Here is an 18,865-nt window from a genome sequence, read left to right on the forward strand (position 1 = left end):
GAAACAACAGCAAAATAAAAATAACAGATATATATACAGAAATAAAAGAGGAACACGGGCCCTAGAACTTAAATCTTAGAAGGAAAGCTCCCTAACTAGAGGGTCAATTCCTATCCTAAAGAAACATAAGGAAATGCTGCTTCAGTCACCACAGGGGGAGAGTCATCACTACCATTAACCTTACACTTCTGGAAAAAAAGATGTTCATCAGATAAAAAACAGGCAGTTACTGACAGCCCATAAGTCAATGGAAAGGACAGTCCAGAAGCACCTGCCTTGCTAGAAATAGGTAGGAAGAGATGAGTCACTATTTTAATCCAGCTTAGTACTTTTCACATCTCAATCCTCTAAGTCCCAAAGCAACATTTTTCTTATTTCCATCATTTTATCATTTTTCTCCCCAAATTTGTGGAGCTGGGTCAGAATACTAAAGGTTGGGGATCAGAGAAAAGAGAAAGACCAAAGAGTCAGAATTCATTTGGTTAGTAGAAAGAGATACTGGAGTAGGGGCATAATTACCTCGAAGAGAAGACTAAATTATAAATAACTACATGTACAACTAGAAAATGATTATTAAGACCCAAAACTCAAAAAAAAAAAAAAAAAAAAAGACCCAAGACTCTTTCCCTCTCTTGGATGGTGCCCCATATCTTTCAAAGCCTTTACAGTAAAAAGCAAACAGCTCCCTGGAGAAAGGAGTAAAAAAGATTTAGATCAGGCAAAGGTAAGGAAACATGATAGTGTTACACGAATATCAGTATTCCTTCAGACTCGGATTGGAAGTCACTGGCACCTGAAGAAAAGCTATAGTCTTCTACAAGTCAAGAAGAAGAAAGAAGAAGAAGAAAAGAAGAAGAAGGAGGAGGAGGAAGAGGAGGAGGAGGAGGAGAAGGAGGAGGAGGAGAAAAAGAAAGAAGAAGAAAGAAGAAAAAGAATGTCACTAGCCTGTCACACAGGAGGTGGCAGAGGAGCTGAGACGGTTATCACGGGAAACATAAAAAGCAATTCAATTACTCAGAAACTTCTTGGACTTGCAGCCTAACTTCCTCCCCTACCCGGGGAGGTTTAAATCACTATCCTAGGTCAAGAGAGGCAACATCATGAGAAGTTCTAACCCGTGAAAAGTCGTAAGCAACAGGGCAATGAGGCAGGTTGTCTGGAGAGAGGAATACTAGGAAGCAAGTTAACGTCATGCCCAATGACCATAGGACTTAGGCAGGAACCCATTCCTGCAATCACAAGGACAAACGGGCAAGGGAGGGAAGGCAGGGCCCAAGTCAGGTAACATTCCAGAGGGGAAGGATTATCAGGTGACACCGGGCTGAGGGCCCAGAGCCCGGGCTAGGAGAGAGGAAAGTTAGCAGGTGAAAGGGATCAATCTTGAGAAGGAAGTGACCTTTAGAAGAAGCAAATAAGAGGATACCAAAAAAGGGGGGTGGGGGGAATAAGGGTAATAGGGAAAATGGACTCAGAAAAGCACGGAGGACAAGGTAGAGAAGGCGTGTGCGGGTAAGAGAGGAAGAAGAAAGGAAGTGGGGCTGAGAGGGAAAGGATGGGGCTAAGACCCGCCGGGCTATGGGGGCGGAGGGCAGAGCGTGCGGGCCAGGCGGGCGGCCCGGGGGTGGTGAAGGAAGCCCGAGGCTGCCGGGGCCAGAGCCGGGCGGGACTTCGGGGCTCCCCGAGATCCCGGAGGGGTAGGATGTCGGTCTGTGGGGCCCGGGACCTAGCAAACCCAGGAAGAGAGGCGCGGGGGCGGCTCCCTGGAGACGGGCGTGCACCCCTGGGGCCAACTGTGGGGGTCTCTGCGGACCGGAGGGCGGTTACGGGGCCAGCCTGAGGGAACCGGGTGGGAGGGACACTCACAAATTTCTTGGATTTGCCGCCGTCGCCGCCCGCCGCAGGCAGCTCGTCCGGGCTCCGGCCTTTCTTCTTGTCCCGGGTCCCGCGGCCGGGACCCTGGCCCCCGCCAAGCGGCTCCATGTCCAGGTCCGCGCTGCCAGATGACCCCGCGCCTACCCCGCTCCCGCCCGGTAGCTCCCAACCCGCCGCCGCCGCCGCCGCCGCCGCCGCAGCAGCCCAGCAGCTCCTCAGCCCGCCGCCGCGCCCCGCCTCATTAGTATGCCGGGCTGCGCGCGCCTCATGAATATACAACGGCGACGCCTCGCTCCCGCCCTCCTGCCCCACTTCCGCCCGGACCCGCAGCTCCTACCAATGGGGGAAGGGAGGGGGTGGAGGGAAGGCGCGGAAGCAAGCTACCTGCCCGGCGGGCCTAACCATTCGGACCCACGTTGGGGGGTGGTGTGTGGGCGGGGCGGCTCTGAGGCCTCAACTGGGAATGGCGCCACCTGGCGGTCTGCGCGGCGCAGGTCTCCCCGCTCCTGTGCAGTGCCCACGTGGCTGTAAAGCCCAGACCCTCTCACACCCCGGACCAGGGTATTATCTGAACCAAAAGCCAAGAAAGAGTGTCATCTTGGACGAAAATCCAGTGCGAGTCTTTCAAGGATAATACAGTTTTTATGTGCATAATATCAGTGAAGCATATGAAAAAATTTGAAAGCCACAGCTGTCATTTATTAAAAGCTATGTGACAAGCAAGTGCTAGACTGGAGCTCAACTAACCCTGGAGTTACATTATCTAGTTTTGAATAGCAGGTCTGCCATTTTCTGGTTGTGTTTTTTAATCTGAAAAACCAGTTATTGCTAATATGTGACTACACAGTAATAATAATTACCATTTACCATGCACTTGGTCTAAGCCCGGCACTAAGTAAAACTCTTGTTTTTCCTCACTGAAGCCTCACATTGTCATGTGATCGATGACATGTGATCTCGCCATTTCACAGGTAGAAAATTTGGACTTTTGAGAGTTAACGCGACTTACCCAAGGACATAAAGTGACTTGCCCAAGGACATAAATGGCAAAAAATTTGAACCCAGGTAAGCCTGGAAGTCCTATGTTTGACCAGGATTTCCTACTGACAGAAACCAAACCTGAGTGAAAAGAGGTGTTCTCCAAGAGTATTTGCTTGACCAGCTCGATTTCTCCCTCAGTAATTTCATCGATTCCCAGGTACATCTGTTCCTCCTGTGAAAAGTTATGGAGCACCCAGTAGACCCTCAAAGTATGGACTGAATTATCTTACCCACAGCTGGAAAAAAATTTCAAATATATGTTCCTGGAGGGTAGTCAGTGGCTCATCATCTCTGACACCCCAGTGCTCAGTCTAGGACCTGGGATATTATAGGGACTCTCCAACAGTGGCTGGCTTATAAATTTGTCCTTCATCTCTTGTGTTCCACTTTGTAATTGCCTGGTGGAAAGTTGCAAAGAACTGTCCATCCCACATTTCAAACTCAAATTTGTCAAAAACAGTTCAAAAGCTACTTACTTTCTAAAATAGTTTACTAACAAACAGGTTCAAAGCATAGAAGGAGTGATCCATTTATTCTTCTTCTTTAGCATACTATTATCTACATCCACTGTAACATTTACCTCACTCCTTACTAGATTGTAGAACTCCTCCAGGGAAAGGTCCACTTTTGTGGCTACTATAGCATCTACCATCACTTGTCATGTAGACAGTTAAGATAATGAGCACCTACTTATGTCTGGCACTGTGCTAAGTACTTGACATGTTATATCCCAGTATATCTTCATCAACTAGCATCACACCATTTCAAACACCCAGGTTCCAAAACCTGAAGTCATCTTCTACTCCCCCTCTTAAGCCAGTAATCCCAGGTTTGTCTCTTAACCAGAATACTCTATTCACTCCTTATATATGAGTAACATAATCCATGTAGAAATGCATACACAGGGCCTAACATAAGTGAATGAATGTTAACTATGATTTTTATTATATACAGCATCAGACCCCTTCCTTTTTCCTTCATATATAGTCAGCGAGCAAGAATTAAGAATATTCCCAGGAAGGCAAAAGGTACAAAAAATACCAACTTGGTTTATTGGATAAAAACAGTGGTAAAATGGACATAAAGCCAAAAGTTAGAACAGGACATTTTCACATCCTACCCGGACTCAAAACCGTAATTTCCATCATCTGGGGTTAAGGTGTTAGGGAGCCAGAGCCCCCTAAAATCCCTCACTCTTCACCTTCACTGGAAACAAGGCCTGCAATAGGAGAACCCAGGAAAGGAGAAAATCAGAGACAATGTCAGCCCTGTCTATACCTTCATCCCTAAAAGTCTCTGGGTTGGAGGGAAGCAGGGAAGGAGTAAGGGGGCCAAAATGGCTGGGACAGGCCTCTAGGGCCCATTGCCCAAGATGTCCTAGAGGAAGTCATCCTTGTCCCCATCCAGTCCCCGATAGTACCATCGTCAGGCCTTGCAAAGAAGAGGAAAGGGGATAGTTGGTTCAAAAACCAGATGTGGTCTCCAAACCGTTTTCTGGCGCCAGTAAAAGCCCAGAAGGTGACCATCCAGGGCTGGAGGTGCCACACCTTTTCCCTCCTGCCCAAACAAGAAGTAAAAAGGAGTTCCTTGAGACACAGCAAGCCCAGCTGCTCTTAAATCTCCACGTCACTTTCCTTATCGTTGTCATGGTCTCCATCATAGAACTCGTTGGGTGCCTCTGGCCTGCAAAGCAAGGGAGAGGAATCAGGGTCCTATTCTCTAAGACACAGGTACCCCCTCTGGAGCCACTTCTTAGGCCCCTTCTGTCAAAGAACCATTCCTCTCCTGTTGGCAGATACTGGTGGCTATCTATCCCATTCATTCATGCAGTCAATAGATGGAGACATTACTCTGTGCTAGCCACCATCATAAGTCACAGCAGTACAGTAGAGAGTAAGTTGGCTAAAATTTCTGCCTATCCTCAAAAAACTTACCGGATAAACAAGACTGACAACAACAAAGTAAATAAATAAAGATAATTTCGCATGGTGGAAAGTGCTCTGACACAATGAAATAAAGGGATGTGACTGAGAGTGAAGAGAGGAAAATGGTTAATTGCAGGCAGAATTATTAGAGACAGCTGTTCTAGGAAGGTAAGACTTCAAGTCTGAGAAGGGGCTGGCCAAGCAGAGATCTTAGGAAGCCCATTCCAAGCTAGTACAAGAGTTATCAGGCAGAGGGAGACTGATGTATTCGAGGAAGAGCACCAAGGGAGCAGTGTGCAGGGAAGGGAGTTGTTACAGATAAGACCGTGGACGTAAGTAAGCACCTGCATGTCTTTTAAAGCCATGCTCAGAGAATCGGGTTTTGTTCTAAGAGCAGTGGAAAGAAGAGTTGTAAGCCGGGGAGTGAGTGAAGGGATGTGAAAGCAGCACAGGGACTGTAAGTACTCAATACTGCTTTCTTTCTTTTTGGGAAACTCTTCTTTGGCAGAACACGAATAACTGAAAACTGAATTACCTTGACCCCAGGTAATAACTGAGAAAGACGGGAGAAAGTCAACAAAGAAAAGTTGGGGAACAAAGTTAGGAAAGGCCCTGCCTGGTAAGCAATGTCTCAGTTACCTCTGAGTGCATCAGGCGCGCAGGTGTGGAGTCACAGACTCAGGTTTAACTCTCAGCCCTGATATTTAACTAGCCGTGGGACCTGTGACACGTTACTTAACCTGTCTGAGCCTTAGATTCCTCCTCTTGCAATTTAAGGCTAACAGCCACCTCTCAGGGGTGTCTGATGATACCAGAATGATGACATGATGGCATGTCTTAATATAAAGCATTTAGTATTGAGTTTGGTGCTTAGCAAACCCACAAAGTCAGTAACTCCTATTATTAGTACTCTGCAAGTGATATGCAAGCTGGAGCTATAGGCGTCAAAGAACAGGAACTTGGTGGGTGGTCTGACAGTGAGGGAGGGCTGAGGGAGGGCTTAGGACAGGAAGAGGCCTGAGGCTTCTGCTGGCTGTTGGGAGGGGGTAGTATTATACAGACACTAGGCCCAGATACCAGCCTAGAACCAGAGACAAAAAAGCCTAACTTTGCCTAAAAGAGTAACTTAAAACAAGTTTTTAAGAAAATCAATTTCTAGAAGTCAAGCCTCAGAGACCTGGAAAAGTTGACAAGGAGGTGATAACGTTAAAAAGGAATCCTTAAGCCAGATATTCATATACTTCATCAACCAGGAGTGGGAGTAAGGGGGTGTTCATGGAGGAGAGGAGTGGACTGGTCCCAAAAGTCCAAGTCTGTAAAGCCCAGGTCTAAAGGAGTGATGTAGAAGCTGATCTCTAAGACAAAGAAGCAGATTCTGGAAGGGACTGAGAAGGCCATCAGACTCTGCAGCAGAGCCAGCTCAAACCTCTAACACTGCGTGGGAGGTACAAGTGTCCAGCTGTGGTTAGCCCTCAGTCATATAAGGATATCTGTTCTCCATTAAGTGCATCTGTTTCTCCACTTCTGGGTTCTGCTGTCTTTTCCCTTCATTTTTCAGAAAAGCCAATTCTGGGATGAAAAAAACACAACTCTATCCTAATCTCTTTTTTTCCCTTATTCAATGCATCTGTAAATATTTTAGCATGTATCTCAGAAAGATAAAAACGTAAAAAAAATAATAAAAAATAAAAAATAGCCATAGTGTAATTGTTACATCTGAAAAAATGAACAAAGGAAATAAACCAAAGGGCCTTAGAGAGCAGTATACAACCAGTGACCTGTATAGCTCTGAACCTGGAAGGAGCAAATAAAATGCTATAAGGATTATAAACTATTTTTTGGAAGATTTTTTGGAAGGCAATTTGGTAGCAGATACAAAAAATTTTAGTGCACACAATCTTTGACCTAAGCAGCAACAATTCTGGGAATCTAACTTACTCCAACGAGTATGCAAAGATACACACACACACACACACACACACACGCATGCATGCAAGGAGTTCAGTGGCACATTCTTTGTAATGGTGAAAAAATGGGAAATATTATAAATGCCATCAATGGTACTTGGTTAAAATTATGCTATAACCACACAATGCATATAATGGAATATTATACAGCAGATAAAATAATGAAGCAGATCTATATAATTGCATGGAAAGATATACTGTTTACCAAAAAAAAAAAGTTGTAAATTGTAGAGCAACCTGTACAAAATGATCCAACTTGCATTTTTAAAAAAAAGATGCACAAACTCTAAGAATGACTGTTTATGTACATTTGTGTTCATATGTGCACGCTGAATATACTATTATAATCTACTGAAAAGTCTATCTGAAAAGATAGAAATCAAACTATCAACAATGGTTACTTTGTGGAACTGGTCTGGGATTGTGTGAATGCAAACTTACCATGTTTTGGTGCTGTTTAAAATTCTGACAATAAATGTTACTTATTAAAAAAAAAAAGTTACTTATTTATGGCACACATATACACAAAGAGTGGGGAATTACAACTGACCAGAGTAGTGACACTAAAGGAAGTAAGCTGGAGACAATTAAGCTCATGCCTTCCAATTTGTTTTTTCCCCTTAACTTCCCTGACAAGCCTGCTGGAAACCCCTGCCCTCAAGTCGCCACCCCAGACCTGCTGTAATTCTCTTCAGGACCTCTCTCCTCTGCATCAGCCTCATCAGTCCTGTCATAGGTCAGGAGGTCCGCAGGCACATCATGAATCTGGACACTGGGTGCATGGTTCAGCATCTTCAGGTTTTCAAAGATTGTCTGGCGGATCTGGTCCAAATACTGGTTGGGGATTTGGAAAAGAGAGCGAATGATTCCCAGAGCATCTATCCTTCTAGCTGCATTTCACCCTTACCATCCTTGTTCTAATCCCCACCTGATAACTGTCTCTTCTCCCAGCCCCAGTCACCTCTACTTTAACCTGGGCTGCCTCCTAGCTGATAAAAGTGATAGTGATAGCTGAGAACTTCTTTCTGTTCTCTGATTTCTCCAATTTCCCACATCCTGGACCTCTCCTGGCCTCTCCTCGACCCTTGTATTCAGCCTCTCCAAGCTGCTGACCTGGCGTGAGTTCTGATTCTCGATGCGGGTGCTGACATCTGGATGGAGCGTGAAGTCTGGGGCAAAGTACTCGAAGTATTCTAAGCAGGGAAAGGGAGATTAGAAAAGAAGGCATATCAGAGACAGGGAGGTCCCAAGACTTCCCAATCTATTTCCTTCCCATCCCAAACCCCTGCATAATGGCTCTCTAATCTTTTCCCTGCTCTGAACTCAAGAATTTAGTCTGCAGAGCTCCTAGAGTGTCAAATTTCCCATCAGTAATAAAAAAAAAAAAAAAAAATTAATTCCCATCTGTCTTCAAATCAGGCGTTCCAGGGTCTTCTGAGAATGCCTCCTACTGTGGCAGTATCATGCAGTGGTCCTTACCACTATAGGGAAGCTCCTCACTAATGGCCTCTTCTACCAGCAGTGATGTTTCATATGTCCTGAAACAAAGCAGCAGAGTGGGCTACCTGAGCAAGTGGACTGAAGGGCCTATCTGGCCACATCTCAGGGAGCCCGCAACTCACCAACTCGCATTGGATAAGAAAGAAGAGAAAAATCAGGAAGCATACTCACCAGCAGCGGGCAACATTTCGGACAGTATAGCCACCACCACCTAGCACCAGTAGAGGGATATTGAAGCTCTTGACATATTCGACACATTCTCTGTTAAAAGGAACCAAAGGAATGGCTGGAGGAAGTTATCAAAAGCCAAAGTATAGCTCTCTAGGTATTGCCTGGAAAGGGCACAAGGGAACTAGAAAAGATTCCGTATCTTGATCTAGGTAGTGAAATTCACTGAGTTGTACCCTTGAGATATGTGTACTTTAATATATGTATGTAGGCCTGTGACGGCCCCAGTCCAAATAAAGTCCTGCGTGTGGAGCAAGAAAAAAAATATATATATATATGTATGTTGTGTCTCAGTAAAAATTGAAATGAGGACCTTCCCACCTCCCTCCTGCTCAATACCCATCCTGGCATCTCATTTGTTAACCAACTATTCTCATCAAAGCACCAGCAAGTGCTGTCAGCTCCAGCCTCTAAAATATAACTCAAATCACCTACTTCTCATTGGCCATCTCCACCTAAGCCCAGGTACCACATCTGCTGCCTGGACAACACCAAGGGATTCCTAACTGGCCTTCTCATTTTCACTCCTGTCCCCTACCCCTACCCTAAACCTTCCTCCATTCACCAATCAGAGCAGTAGCTTTATTTTTTTTCTTAAAGATTTTATTTATTTATTCATGAGAGACACAGGGAGAGAGAAATAGAGAGAGGCAAAGACACAGGCAGAGGGAGAAGCAGGCTCCATGCAGGGAGCCCAATGTGGGACTTGATCCCGGGACCCCAGGATCACACCTGGGCTGAAGGCAGGCACTAAACCACTGAGCCACCCAGGGATGCCCCAAGCAGTAGCTTTAAAACATGAATTGGATCATGTCACTTCCCTGTTTAACATCTTCCAACAGTTTCCCATCATATCTGAAATGCAATCCAGAATTCTCACCAGGGTCTAACGGCTCTGCACAATCTTACCACTGCCAACTTCTTAGGCCAACCTTACCACACCTCCAGCTTGCGGAGATGGTTTGACATGTGTTCTTGTCTGACTGCTTTTACTTCACATCCTCAGCTACACCAGCTCTCCCATGTCTCAGTGTCTCTCTGCCTGAGAGTGACTCTCTTATTCTTCCTATGGCCCATTCACCAACTACCCCTACCTACTCCATGTACTGAGACCCAAAGCCACTTTGAAAACCTGGGGGCAGAGATGGAGGGCAAGTCTCACCCATGTCCTCGAATGCTGAGGTTGAAGCAGCCCAAACGGTCACAGCCCAGAGAGTCCGCTCCACACTGCAAAAAAGCAAAACCCCAGGCAGCTGCAGGGGGATAACTGACCAGAATGTCCCAGATGTCCTTCACTTCACTTCCCCAATAAACACAAGGGCTATCCTCCTCCCTGCTCTCTTCCCCTAAGCCCAAGCAGAACCCTCTTGAGGAGGCACCTAGAGTATTACCTGGAGCACAATGCACGTGGGTTGGTAGAAGTCCACCACCTGGTTGATAACTGGCTGGAAAAGGTGCTTGTAACCTGGGAGAGGGCCAAAGGTGGGTACCTGGCACCCCAAGGGGATGGGGAGACAGGGAACAAAAGGAAAAAAGGGGTTGAGCGAGCATGTAGCCCAGGGAAAGGGGCAACCCAAAGAACCAAATCAATGGTTCTCAACTTTTGGATGGGGTCCCAGAGCATTCTGAGTGACTAATGAAAGCCAATGACCCTTTTCCCAGAAAAATGCACATACACCTAATATGTTGCATACAATTTCCGGGGGAGGGAGGGGTGGTTAATGGTCCCTCTGAAGGCCATTCATCCTTAAGGACACCTGGCCCAACAGTAGACAATACCAGGCAGAAGAGGTTAATTTAAAGAGAGGAAGAAGGGGCCTAGTAAGCAGGGAAAAGACTTCAATACTTACTCTGGTCATCAATGCCATCCCGCAAGGGCACATTGAGACAGTAGTAACGGCCACTCTCTGCTCCAACTTCATACATATCACCTATAGGGAGGTGGGAGGAGGGGGTAGGAGCCATACACAGGAAGTACCCACAACGCAGCTGCCTTAACTTCAATCTGTACACTGAGGGCCTCTCACTATATCTATGTACCTCCACTGCATGTTCCCTATAGACATTTACTCTCTTGTGGCTTACATTCATTCAACAAATAATCTTTGAGGGCCTACCATGAGCCAACCTGTGCAGTAGATACTGGGGATATAGCAATAGAGAGAATGGATGAAATTAATGAAATCCCACCAAGCTTATATTCTTGGGGGGTGGGCATGATGAAACAAGACAGTAAACAAAACAAAACACTGCAATAAATACAAGCAGCAATGAGTGCTCTGAGAGAAGCAAGCAGTGACATGGGGTAGTAATGGGGAAGGAGGGATTACTCTAACTGTGGTGGTGAGGACACACTTCTCTGAGAAGTCACCTGAGCCAAGACCTGAAGGCTGAGCAGGAGGCTATCACGGTAAAGAGTTGAGGGTGTGAAGGGGATGATCATCCTTATTCCCATACCTGTGCCAGGAAAGAAGTAGTTTCCGTATTTGTGGAAAGAAACTGTCATGACCCGGTCAGTGAGGTAGAACGCTTCCTGAACTCCATCACCATGGTGGATGTCAATATCAATGTAGAGCACCCGAGGGTGGTACCTGGAATGAGAGCCAAGCCAGGGTCTGAGGTAGAAGGGAACCCCAGCAAGAACACCCCCAATTCACACCTCCCAAAACAAGATCTGGAATTACGAAGATTCTACTTAAGCCCAAATCACCTGAAACCTAATACCAGTTCCCTATAGGCAACGCTGGGACTCTTGCCTGGAGGCAGGGACAGGAGAGGGATGTGCAGAGAAGACTGAAATGTGAGTGGGCAGCAGGGAGTCTGCAGCAGAGCAGGGAATAGGTAGTCTGAGTAAAGCACTAAAAACTATGAAGAAGCTAGTGTAGGGGCAGAGGAAAGGGTCAGGGCCAGCATAGTGTAATAGAACTCCTCGGCCATGGGTCTCATATCCCTCCATCTCCTCCCAGGCTACTTACTTGAGCAGCTCCAAGATGCCAATCACAATGTCATTGACATAGCAGAAGCCAGAGGCCTATGGTGAGACAGTGGTCTTACGAAGAGAGTAACAATTCCTCTACCCAGCTGCCCCTGATGTCATCCCGACCACCTATGCTAGGGCACTCATTGTCTCCCCCATCACCTCTTCACTCACCTCAAACTTCTTGGCATGGTGGAGACCACCAGCCCAGTTAATGGCAATATCACAGATCTGAAAAACAAACACCGAGCTCATAGTCCTACTTGCCCACCCCCAAAGCTGGAAGCTCAGGGTCAGGGTTAAGGCCTTGAGCTGGAAGGGCCCATAGGAAAGGGAGAACAGGACTCAGGGCCACAGGCACCTTGTTGTTCAGCTGGGTTGCTCCTTGCAGAGATGCGCCTGTGTAACGAGAACAGAACTCGAAGAGCCCGGGAAACACTGGGCTGCAGGAAAGAGAAGTAAGTCAGAGCCCTTTACCTCTCTCTAGGCCCTTCCTACACCTCTCCCCTGACCCCAAACTCCTCTAACCCCCATTCTTCAATAAACTTCTCCCCAGCCCCTATATGCCTGAGTTATCTGCAAATTTATTCAACAGATATCCAGACCAGGTACCAAGACCTATGTAAGGCATCGGATGGGAAGTAAAAAAGCATTAAATTCTGTCAGGGAGTTTGTATCCTGGTTGGGGAGAAAAGTAGGCAGCTTCTAGGTACTTAAGTACACATGCCAAAAAGGAAATAATTTGAGAGGGAACATAAACTTTATCTTTAAAGATTCTTTTATGGGTATCATATTTTAACACAATGTTCAAAAACATTCTTTAGAGTCATATATTTTTAAGAAAAAGCTGCATTCCTACATACCTGAAATAGTAATAATGATAACCCACAGAAAGCTGTTAAAACAGTTAACATAGTATGTGATACCTAGTATTCTACACATTGATAAATATTAGTTATAAGTATTACCATTTTCTTTTTTTATAAAAAAGAGACGCTTGAAGCCAGATACAAAAGGTTATACACTATAAAGCTCCATTTATATAACACTCTGGAAAAAGCAAAATGTAGGGACAGACCTCGGATCAGTAGTTGCCCAGAGCTAAGCTGGAGAAAAGACATAGACTATAAAAGGGTATAAGGGCCCTTTGTGGGATAATGGAAATAATCTATACTTTGATATATACTGTCAAAACTCTTGGAACTGCAGAACTAAAAAGGGTGAATTTTACTGCATGCAAATTATATCTTCAAAAACTTGACTTATGAAAAAGGATAGGCTTAAAAGATCCTTACTTTTAGGTTTAAAAAAAAAATAGTACACCTGACACATTTGACTGTGAAAAAGAGAACTGTAGAGAATTTTATAGTTTCTCAAAAGTTCTGGAAAGAACTAATGATTGATACCTAGAAAACTAAGCAAATGAAAAAAATGCAATTACCAAGTACAGGAAAAACAAAAAAGTGTACAAGTAATAATATTAAGCCACAGTATATTATTTACCTGGGTAGTAAATGAATTTTTCAAAATTTTAACAATGTAAACATACAATACTTATTTAATAAAAATTGTGATACAGCTATATCATGAAGCCGGAAGGGAAGGGTAAGTTGGGGAGATGGTATGAGGAGCCTAAATGCTCATTTCCCAAACTAAGAGCTTTATAGACAATGCTTGAAGTTGAAAAGTGAAAAAATAGCAATACAAGCATATTATGAGACACTATAATAAGGTAGCATGATTTTAGAGCCCAGATTCTAGAGCCAGACTACCTAGGTTCAAGCTTGAGCCTCTAACACCTACCCACGATCATGAGATTGGGCAAGTTACTTAAAGTTTCTGTGTCTAGGTCTCCTCATCTGTGAAAAGGAGCCAATAACAGATCCTGATTCACAGAGATTGATGATATCAAATGACCTAATAGCTGTGAAGCATTTAATATAATACCTGACATGGAGTAGGCATTACGTAGTACTATAGATGATCGGTACCAGTAGTAGATTAGCATCATTGCTTTGAAATCCAAAGATATATATCAGAAAAATCAGCTAAAGGTGCTGAAAGTGGCTGCCTCTGGGAATGGGATTTCTGGGTGAGAGGCACAGATCTGGGACTGCTTTTTTCCCCCATTAAAAGCCTTGCAGGATAATTGGGCTTTTTATATTAGATTAATTAGAAAACAATCAGAAATTAATTAAAAGGGAAAATCCCTGATTCACCTGAAATGAGAATGATAAGCATGACTATAGCTTAAGTTTGATAGCATAACTAATATAGTGCAAAGGGCCCAGTGGTAGTATTCCCTAACTGCACAGAGAATAGTTACAGAGCCCCAGTTGGGTCCTGAGGGCTGATTCTGCATTCCCATACCTGTAAAGTGAGCTCAGAAACAATAGTAGCAGCAATAACAAAAAAACAAGAAATTTCCCAAGATAACATACGACTAAACACCAGATGACTAGAGCAGTGTGTGCAGGGCAGATCTCTGCGCCTGGTGTGGTCAAGAAAGGTTTAGTGGTGTGAAGCTTCAAGGTAGGGTGAAGGCCAGGAAGGCCTTAGAGAGGTTGAATGAGGAACAAAGGGCATTCCAGGAAGGCATCCTGTGCAAGGAGAGGTGTGGGAATAAGCTGGGGAAGGCACTTAATGCCAGCCTAAGAAGCTGGCTTCTACCTTGCAGGTCAGAGTGCTTCCATCAGTAGCATCTTTCAGGAAAAGTGTAGTGTTTAAAAACCAGGGCTCTGGATCTGAATCCTGCCACTTCCACTGATCAGTTTTTTAATTCCGGTTAGTTACCTAAATCTCCTCAAATTTTGGTTTCTTTATGCCTAAATTAAGGCAAAGGATTATTACAGCTCTTACAGGTGTGAGAATGAAGTGGATACCAGCAAACCTCAGCACAGCAGAGTATGCACTCAATAAAAAGTAACTGTTGTAGGAAACTCTACAGAACCAATAGCCTGGTTTCTTCAAGAAATAACTTCAAGGTAGCCACCTTGGTGGCTCAGTCAGTTAACCGTCTGCCTTCAGCTTAGGTCATGATCCCAGGGTCCTGGGATTGAGCCCCACACTGGGCTCCCTGCTCAGCAAAGAGTCAGTACCTCCCTCTCTCTCTGCCCCTACTCCCACTTGTGCTCTCTCTCTCTCACTCACTCACTCTGTCTCTCAAATAAATAAACAAAATCTAAAAAAAAAAAAAAAGAAATTCAAGGTAGAGAAGGAAACATTACAGATTAAAAGTCTTAAGAGACTTATCAACCAAATACAATGCATGGACTTGGTGTAGACCCTAAATGCATCAACTTAAAAAAAGAAAAAATTAGGAGGCAGTTGGGAGAAATCTGAATACTGACTACATTTATGATGATATTAAAGAATTACTGTTAATTTTTTAGGTGTGATAATGACAGTGTGCATGTGTATTTTTAAGAGTATCATTTAGAGACACCAGTTAAAAAAATCTATCAGTTGAGATTTGCTTTAAAATAATCCGGGGGCAGGCCTGGTGGCCCAGTGGTTTAGCACCGCCTTCAGCCCAGGGCGTGATCCTGGAGACCCGGGGGAATCAAGTCCCATGTTGGGCTCCCTGCATGGAGCCTGCTTCTCCCTCTGCCTGTGTCTCTGCCTCTCTCTGTCATGAATAAATAAAATCTTTAAAAATAAATAAATAAATAAATAAAATAAAATAAAATAAAATAAAATAAAATAAAATAAAATAAAATAAAATAAAATAAAATAAAATAAAATAATCTGGGATGGGGACACCTGAGTGGCTCAGCAGTTGAGCAGCTGCCTTTGGCTCAGAGCGTGATCCTGGAGTCCTGGGATTAAGTCCTACATCGGGCTCCCTGCATGGAGCCTGCTTCTCCTTCTGCCTATGTCTCTGCCTCTCTCTGTGTCTCTCATGAATAAATAAATAAAATCTTTAAAAAATAAAATAAAATAATCTGAGATGCAGGGAGATCTAGGTGGCTCAGTTGGTTAAGCACCTGACTCTTGATTCTGGCTCAGGTCATGATCTCAGGGTTGTGAGATCGAGCCTGGCATCAAGCCCCACATCTACCCATGTCCCATAGGGCTCTGCACTGGGCATGAAACCTGCTTAAGATTCTCTCTGTCCCTCTTCCTCTGCCTCCCCCACCCCCACCCCTGTACACTCTCTCTCCTAAAACAAACCAAAAAAAAAATAACTAAAATAAAATAATCTGGGATGCAGATGAAGTAAGACTGTCCATTGGCTCATAAGGGCTACAGGTGGTGATGGATATATGGGAGTTCACTATGCTATTCTTTCAGAAATATTTGAAAGTTTCCTAATACAAAGGCTAAAAATAAATTGAATAAATGGTAGCTGTTATGATCACTACATCTTCATGAATATACATGAGAATGTAAGCCAGGATAACGGCTTATCTTTGTTATCTGTTCCCTTCCTCACAGGGCCTAACTCCGAGCCTTCTTTGTATGATAAAGCTCGGTATAAACCTCTCACAATGTAAATCACTCTCTTGCTTTGAGAGCACTTTGATAATTTCCCTCTACTCTAGGGATAAGAGCCCTAATTCATAATAGGGTTATTTACTTTTTACAGGCCCTGCCCCTCTCTTTAGCCACAATTCAGATAATTTTTCTTTTCATTTTCATTCAGTGAATGACCTTTTTTCTGTTCCTCAAGTGAGTGACACACCAACCTCTCACAGACCCTCAGCACATGTTGTCCCTAATACCCACAACATTCCTGACCTCACCTCCTATCCTCCCAACCACATTTCATCTAATTAACCCTGCTCTTTCTTCAGATCTTACCTTAATCTCCATTACTTCCTCTAGGAAGCCTCTACTGATCAGCCCACTCCCAAGATGGGTAATTCCCCATGTATACACTCTCACAGTCTGCCAGATACCTCTCCTTCACAGGACTTAGCACAACTGTAATATTAAAATTTTGTTGTTGTGTATCATTGCATTGCCAGCACTTAGCACTGGGCCTGGCCTAGAGCAAATGACCAACATTTGCTGAATAACCAAATGAGTAAAATGATGATTCACTGACAAACAGGACCCCATTCATATGTTCCCACTGCTGTCACAAGACCTCACTCAAGTGTTCTCCTTGAAATTCTGGCATTAAAAAATCCCAGTTCTCCCCTCACCAGTCATCGCCCACGTTGAAGGCATTAAGGCTCTTGGTGAAGCCTTGCATATTGGTGGGGCTGACTCTCTGCAAGAAGTCGATGTAGTCCTCAGAATGAAAGCGGCACATGTCATGCTGGGAGGCCTGGTATGGCTTGAAGACCTCGGGATGGAAACATAAGGTGAACCCAGGCAAAGTCAGTCCTATTCATCAGGCTGAGATTCCCCACATTGAACCCAGCCCTGTGGACTATCCAAAAACCACACATCAGCAGTCCCCTCACCCCTCCAATTCTTGTTATTCTATGAAGCAAAGGTCAGTGAAGAAGAGAGGCTCTGATTAGTCAGGTGGGGTACTACAATCAAGCATCCAAAAAACTAATGGGCTTGCCTTCTCCTTCCTACTTCCAGCCAAACCTTTCCCGCCTTCTCAACCTTGAGCCCTTATCCACCTGCCCTGTTCCTTGGATCTCCTATTTTTTTTCCGCCATACTCATCTCTTCCCCCTGGCTCTGATTCCATCCTCTCTCTTCTCTGAATTCTTAATTTTAGAGTTAAATAATATGGGTTATATGACAACTTACTAATTAAAACCCCAGGGTGCCAAGGTGTGAAGCCAGAAATGTATTACCTTTTGAGGGGTTCACATACTTCTTTAGAAATTGGGCAAGAACAAAAAGCTTCTCTCCCGAGATAATATATACACAGGAATATATCAACAAACAATTTCAAGGGATTCAGAGATTCATGCACTAATATCACCTTGGTCTTTTCTATAATTAATTCGCTAGACTGTGCCTCAGCACAAACAGTAGACAACACTCATTCATACTATTGACTAATTCCCCTTGTGACGCATGAGGGCTGAGCTTAACTGTTATAATTGCCTATCACAACTATACATTCCTATAAATGGGGATTGTCTGTCCCCATGTGCATATGTGGGAGATGGAGGACTGGGTAGCAATTAAATATAACCCTGTGAGGGTATGCTAAGTTGACAAAGAAATTCCCAGAACATCTCCTGCTCTCTTCCATACACACATTTGCACACAGGGCTGCAGTCCCTCCTGGAGCTATAGCTCCTTGGAGGTGGAGAGAGGTGGCAGAGAAGGGGTGAGAATTGCGGTGGGAACACGTCACATCCAGATAAAGTAACCCAGCCCCTCTCTCCTGAAGCCACAGCACTGCCCACATCCTAAGACGCTAGGGAGAAAAACACCTCTGTCTTCAAACCAGCCCCATTCCACCCTAACCACAGGCCAGAGGTTGGTCCACCTGAGGTCAAAAGAGGCCAACCTAAGGTTTGAAAAAGTAACTCCCATTAAGGCGGTGGATCCACCCACCAACACTGGGCATATGGCGGGTGCTCTAGGCTCCTTATATCCAGCCTCCCCAACCCCCAACCCCCACCCCAAGGGTGGGTCGCACCTGGTGCATTCAGGGCAGCCCACCTATATCGTAGGGCCACACAACTCGCCCGCACCCTTAATACCCAGCAGCGACGGCGAGACTCACGATCATTTTCTTATAGAGACCGTAGTGCAGGACCAGACTGTGGGTCAATGCCAAGCGATGGGGCTTCATAGGGTGCCCTGCCCCTGGGGTGGGAGAAGAGAGTTCGTCAGTTCCCGTCGTTGGAGTTGTAGCCCCCGCCTCGAAACCTCCGCGTCCCGAAACCCCTCACCTACAACCTCCTTTCCTCACCGTAGTGGAAGTTCCCCACATCGGGGTCGTAGAAATAGGCCACAGTCTTGGCCATGGTGCCGGCGGGACCAGGCCCCGCGCCTCCACCACCACCCGCCCGGCCGCCTGCCCCACCCCCGCTCCTACGTGCTGCGTAAGCACGCAGCTTGCCTCTGCGGAACCGGGAAGGTGAGGCCCCGCCTCCCAGGCTACGCCCCCTGCGGAGTTCCGCCCCTCGCTCGGCTTCGCCCTTCCAAGTTCCGGAGCCTGAGCGTCTGGGCTCTACGGAGCACCGGGGGCTTCGGTGCTAGGATGCTAGTCATTTCCTTCCGGCGGGGGTCAAATCCTCAGGAATCTGAGCCGTCTCGTCCATCCACCTGCCCCAAACGGGGCAGGTCTAGGAGACTCGGGGAACCGGCCACGCCGTCCCTCTCGGGTGCAGAAAGCCAACTTCCCCTGCCGGCGGGGAAGATTCCCGGCTACCCACCCGACCGAGGCATCTGAGGGCGGGAGCCGCGCCAAACATGCGGGATAGACCA

The 18,865-nt window shown here is 45.5% G+C and overlaps 2 protein-coding genes and 1 long non-coding RNA gene across 6 annotated transcripts in view; 1 reads left to right on the plus strand and 2 right to left on the minus strand.

Annotated features, from left to right (window-relative positions):
* DIAPH1 (diaphanous related formin 1) overlaps positions 1 to 2,095 on the minus strand; it is a 97,683-nt gene extending 95,588 nt beyond the window's left edge. Inside the window, exon 1 of one of the 2 annotated variants that reach the window (XM_049097667.1) lies at positions 1,864 to 2,095. In XM_049097667.1, coding sequence (XP_048953624.1) covers positions 1,864 to 1,980 — 117 coding nt within the window. In that variant the 5' untranslated portion in view covers positions 1,981 to 2,095. The remainder of the gene's footprint in view (positions 1 to 1,863) is intronic. The other variant, XM_049097668.1, reaches the window with a different exon arrangement.
* On the plus strand, positions 1,263 to 8,798 carry LOC118354100 (uncharacterized). The gene is made up of 3 exons (XR_004814059.2): positions 1,263 to 1,509; positions 2,844 to 2,937; positions 7,443 to 8,798. It is a non-coding gene; the product is annotated as an uncharacterized LOC118354100 (long non-coding RNA).
* HDAC3 (histone deacetylase 3) lies at positions 3,943 to 18,841 on the minus strand. Of its 3 annotated transcripts, none has more exons than XM_025445342.3 (15): positions 18,814 to 18,841; positions 18,159 to 18,241; positions 16,661 to 16,803; positions 11,872 to 11,953; positions 11,685 to 11,741; positions 11,509 to 11,564; positions 10,991 to 11,124; positions 10,384 to 10,464; positions 9,925 to 9,998; positions 9,696 to 9,760; positions 8,477 to 8,566; positions 8,285 to 8,343; positions 7,919 to 7,998; positions 7,482 to 7,639; positions 3,943 to 4,596 (listed from the first exon to the last, which is right to left on the minus strand). In XM_025445342.3, exons 1-15 carry the CDS (start codon positions 18,824 to 18,826, stop codon positions 4,527 to 4,529), a joined length of 1,245 nt encoding a protein of 414 aa, XP_025301127.1. In that variant the 5' UTR covers positions 18,827 to 18,841; the 3' UTR covers positions 3,943 to 4,526. The 3 variants fall into 3 exon arrangements, with proteins under 3 accessions (XP_025301127.1, XP_025301126.1, XP_025301128.1); XM_025445341.3 differs by lacking the exon at positions 18,814 to 18,841 and adding an exon at positions 18,348 to 18,491; XM_025445343.3 differs by lacking the exon at positions 18,814 to 18,841 and adding an exon at positions 18,328 to 18,451.
* Between the last annotated feature and the right edge of the window lie 24 nt (positions 18,842 to 18,865).

This window comes from Canis lupus, chromosome 2 (assembly GCF_003254725.2).
Source record: "Canis lupus dingo isolate Sandy chromosome 2, ASM325472v2, whole genome shotgun sequence".
NCBI lineage: Eukaryota > Metazoa > Chordata > Mammalia > Carnivora > Canidae > Canis > Canis lupus.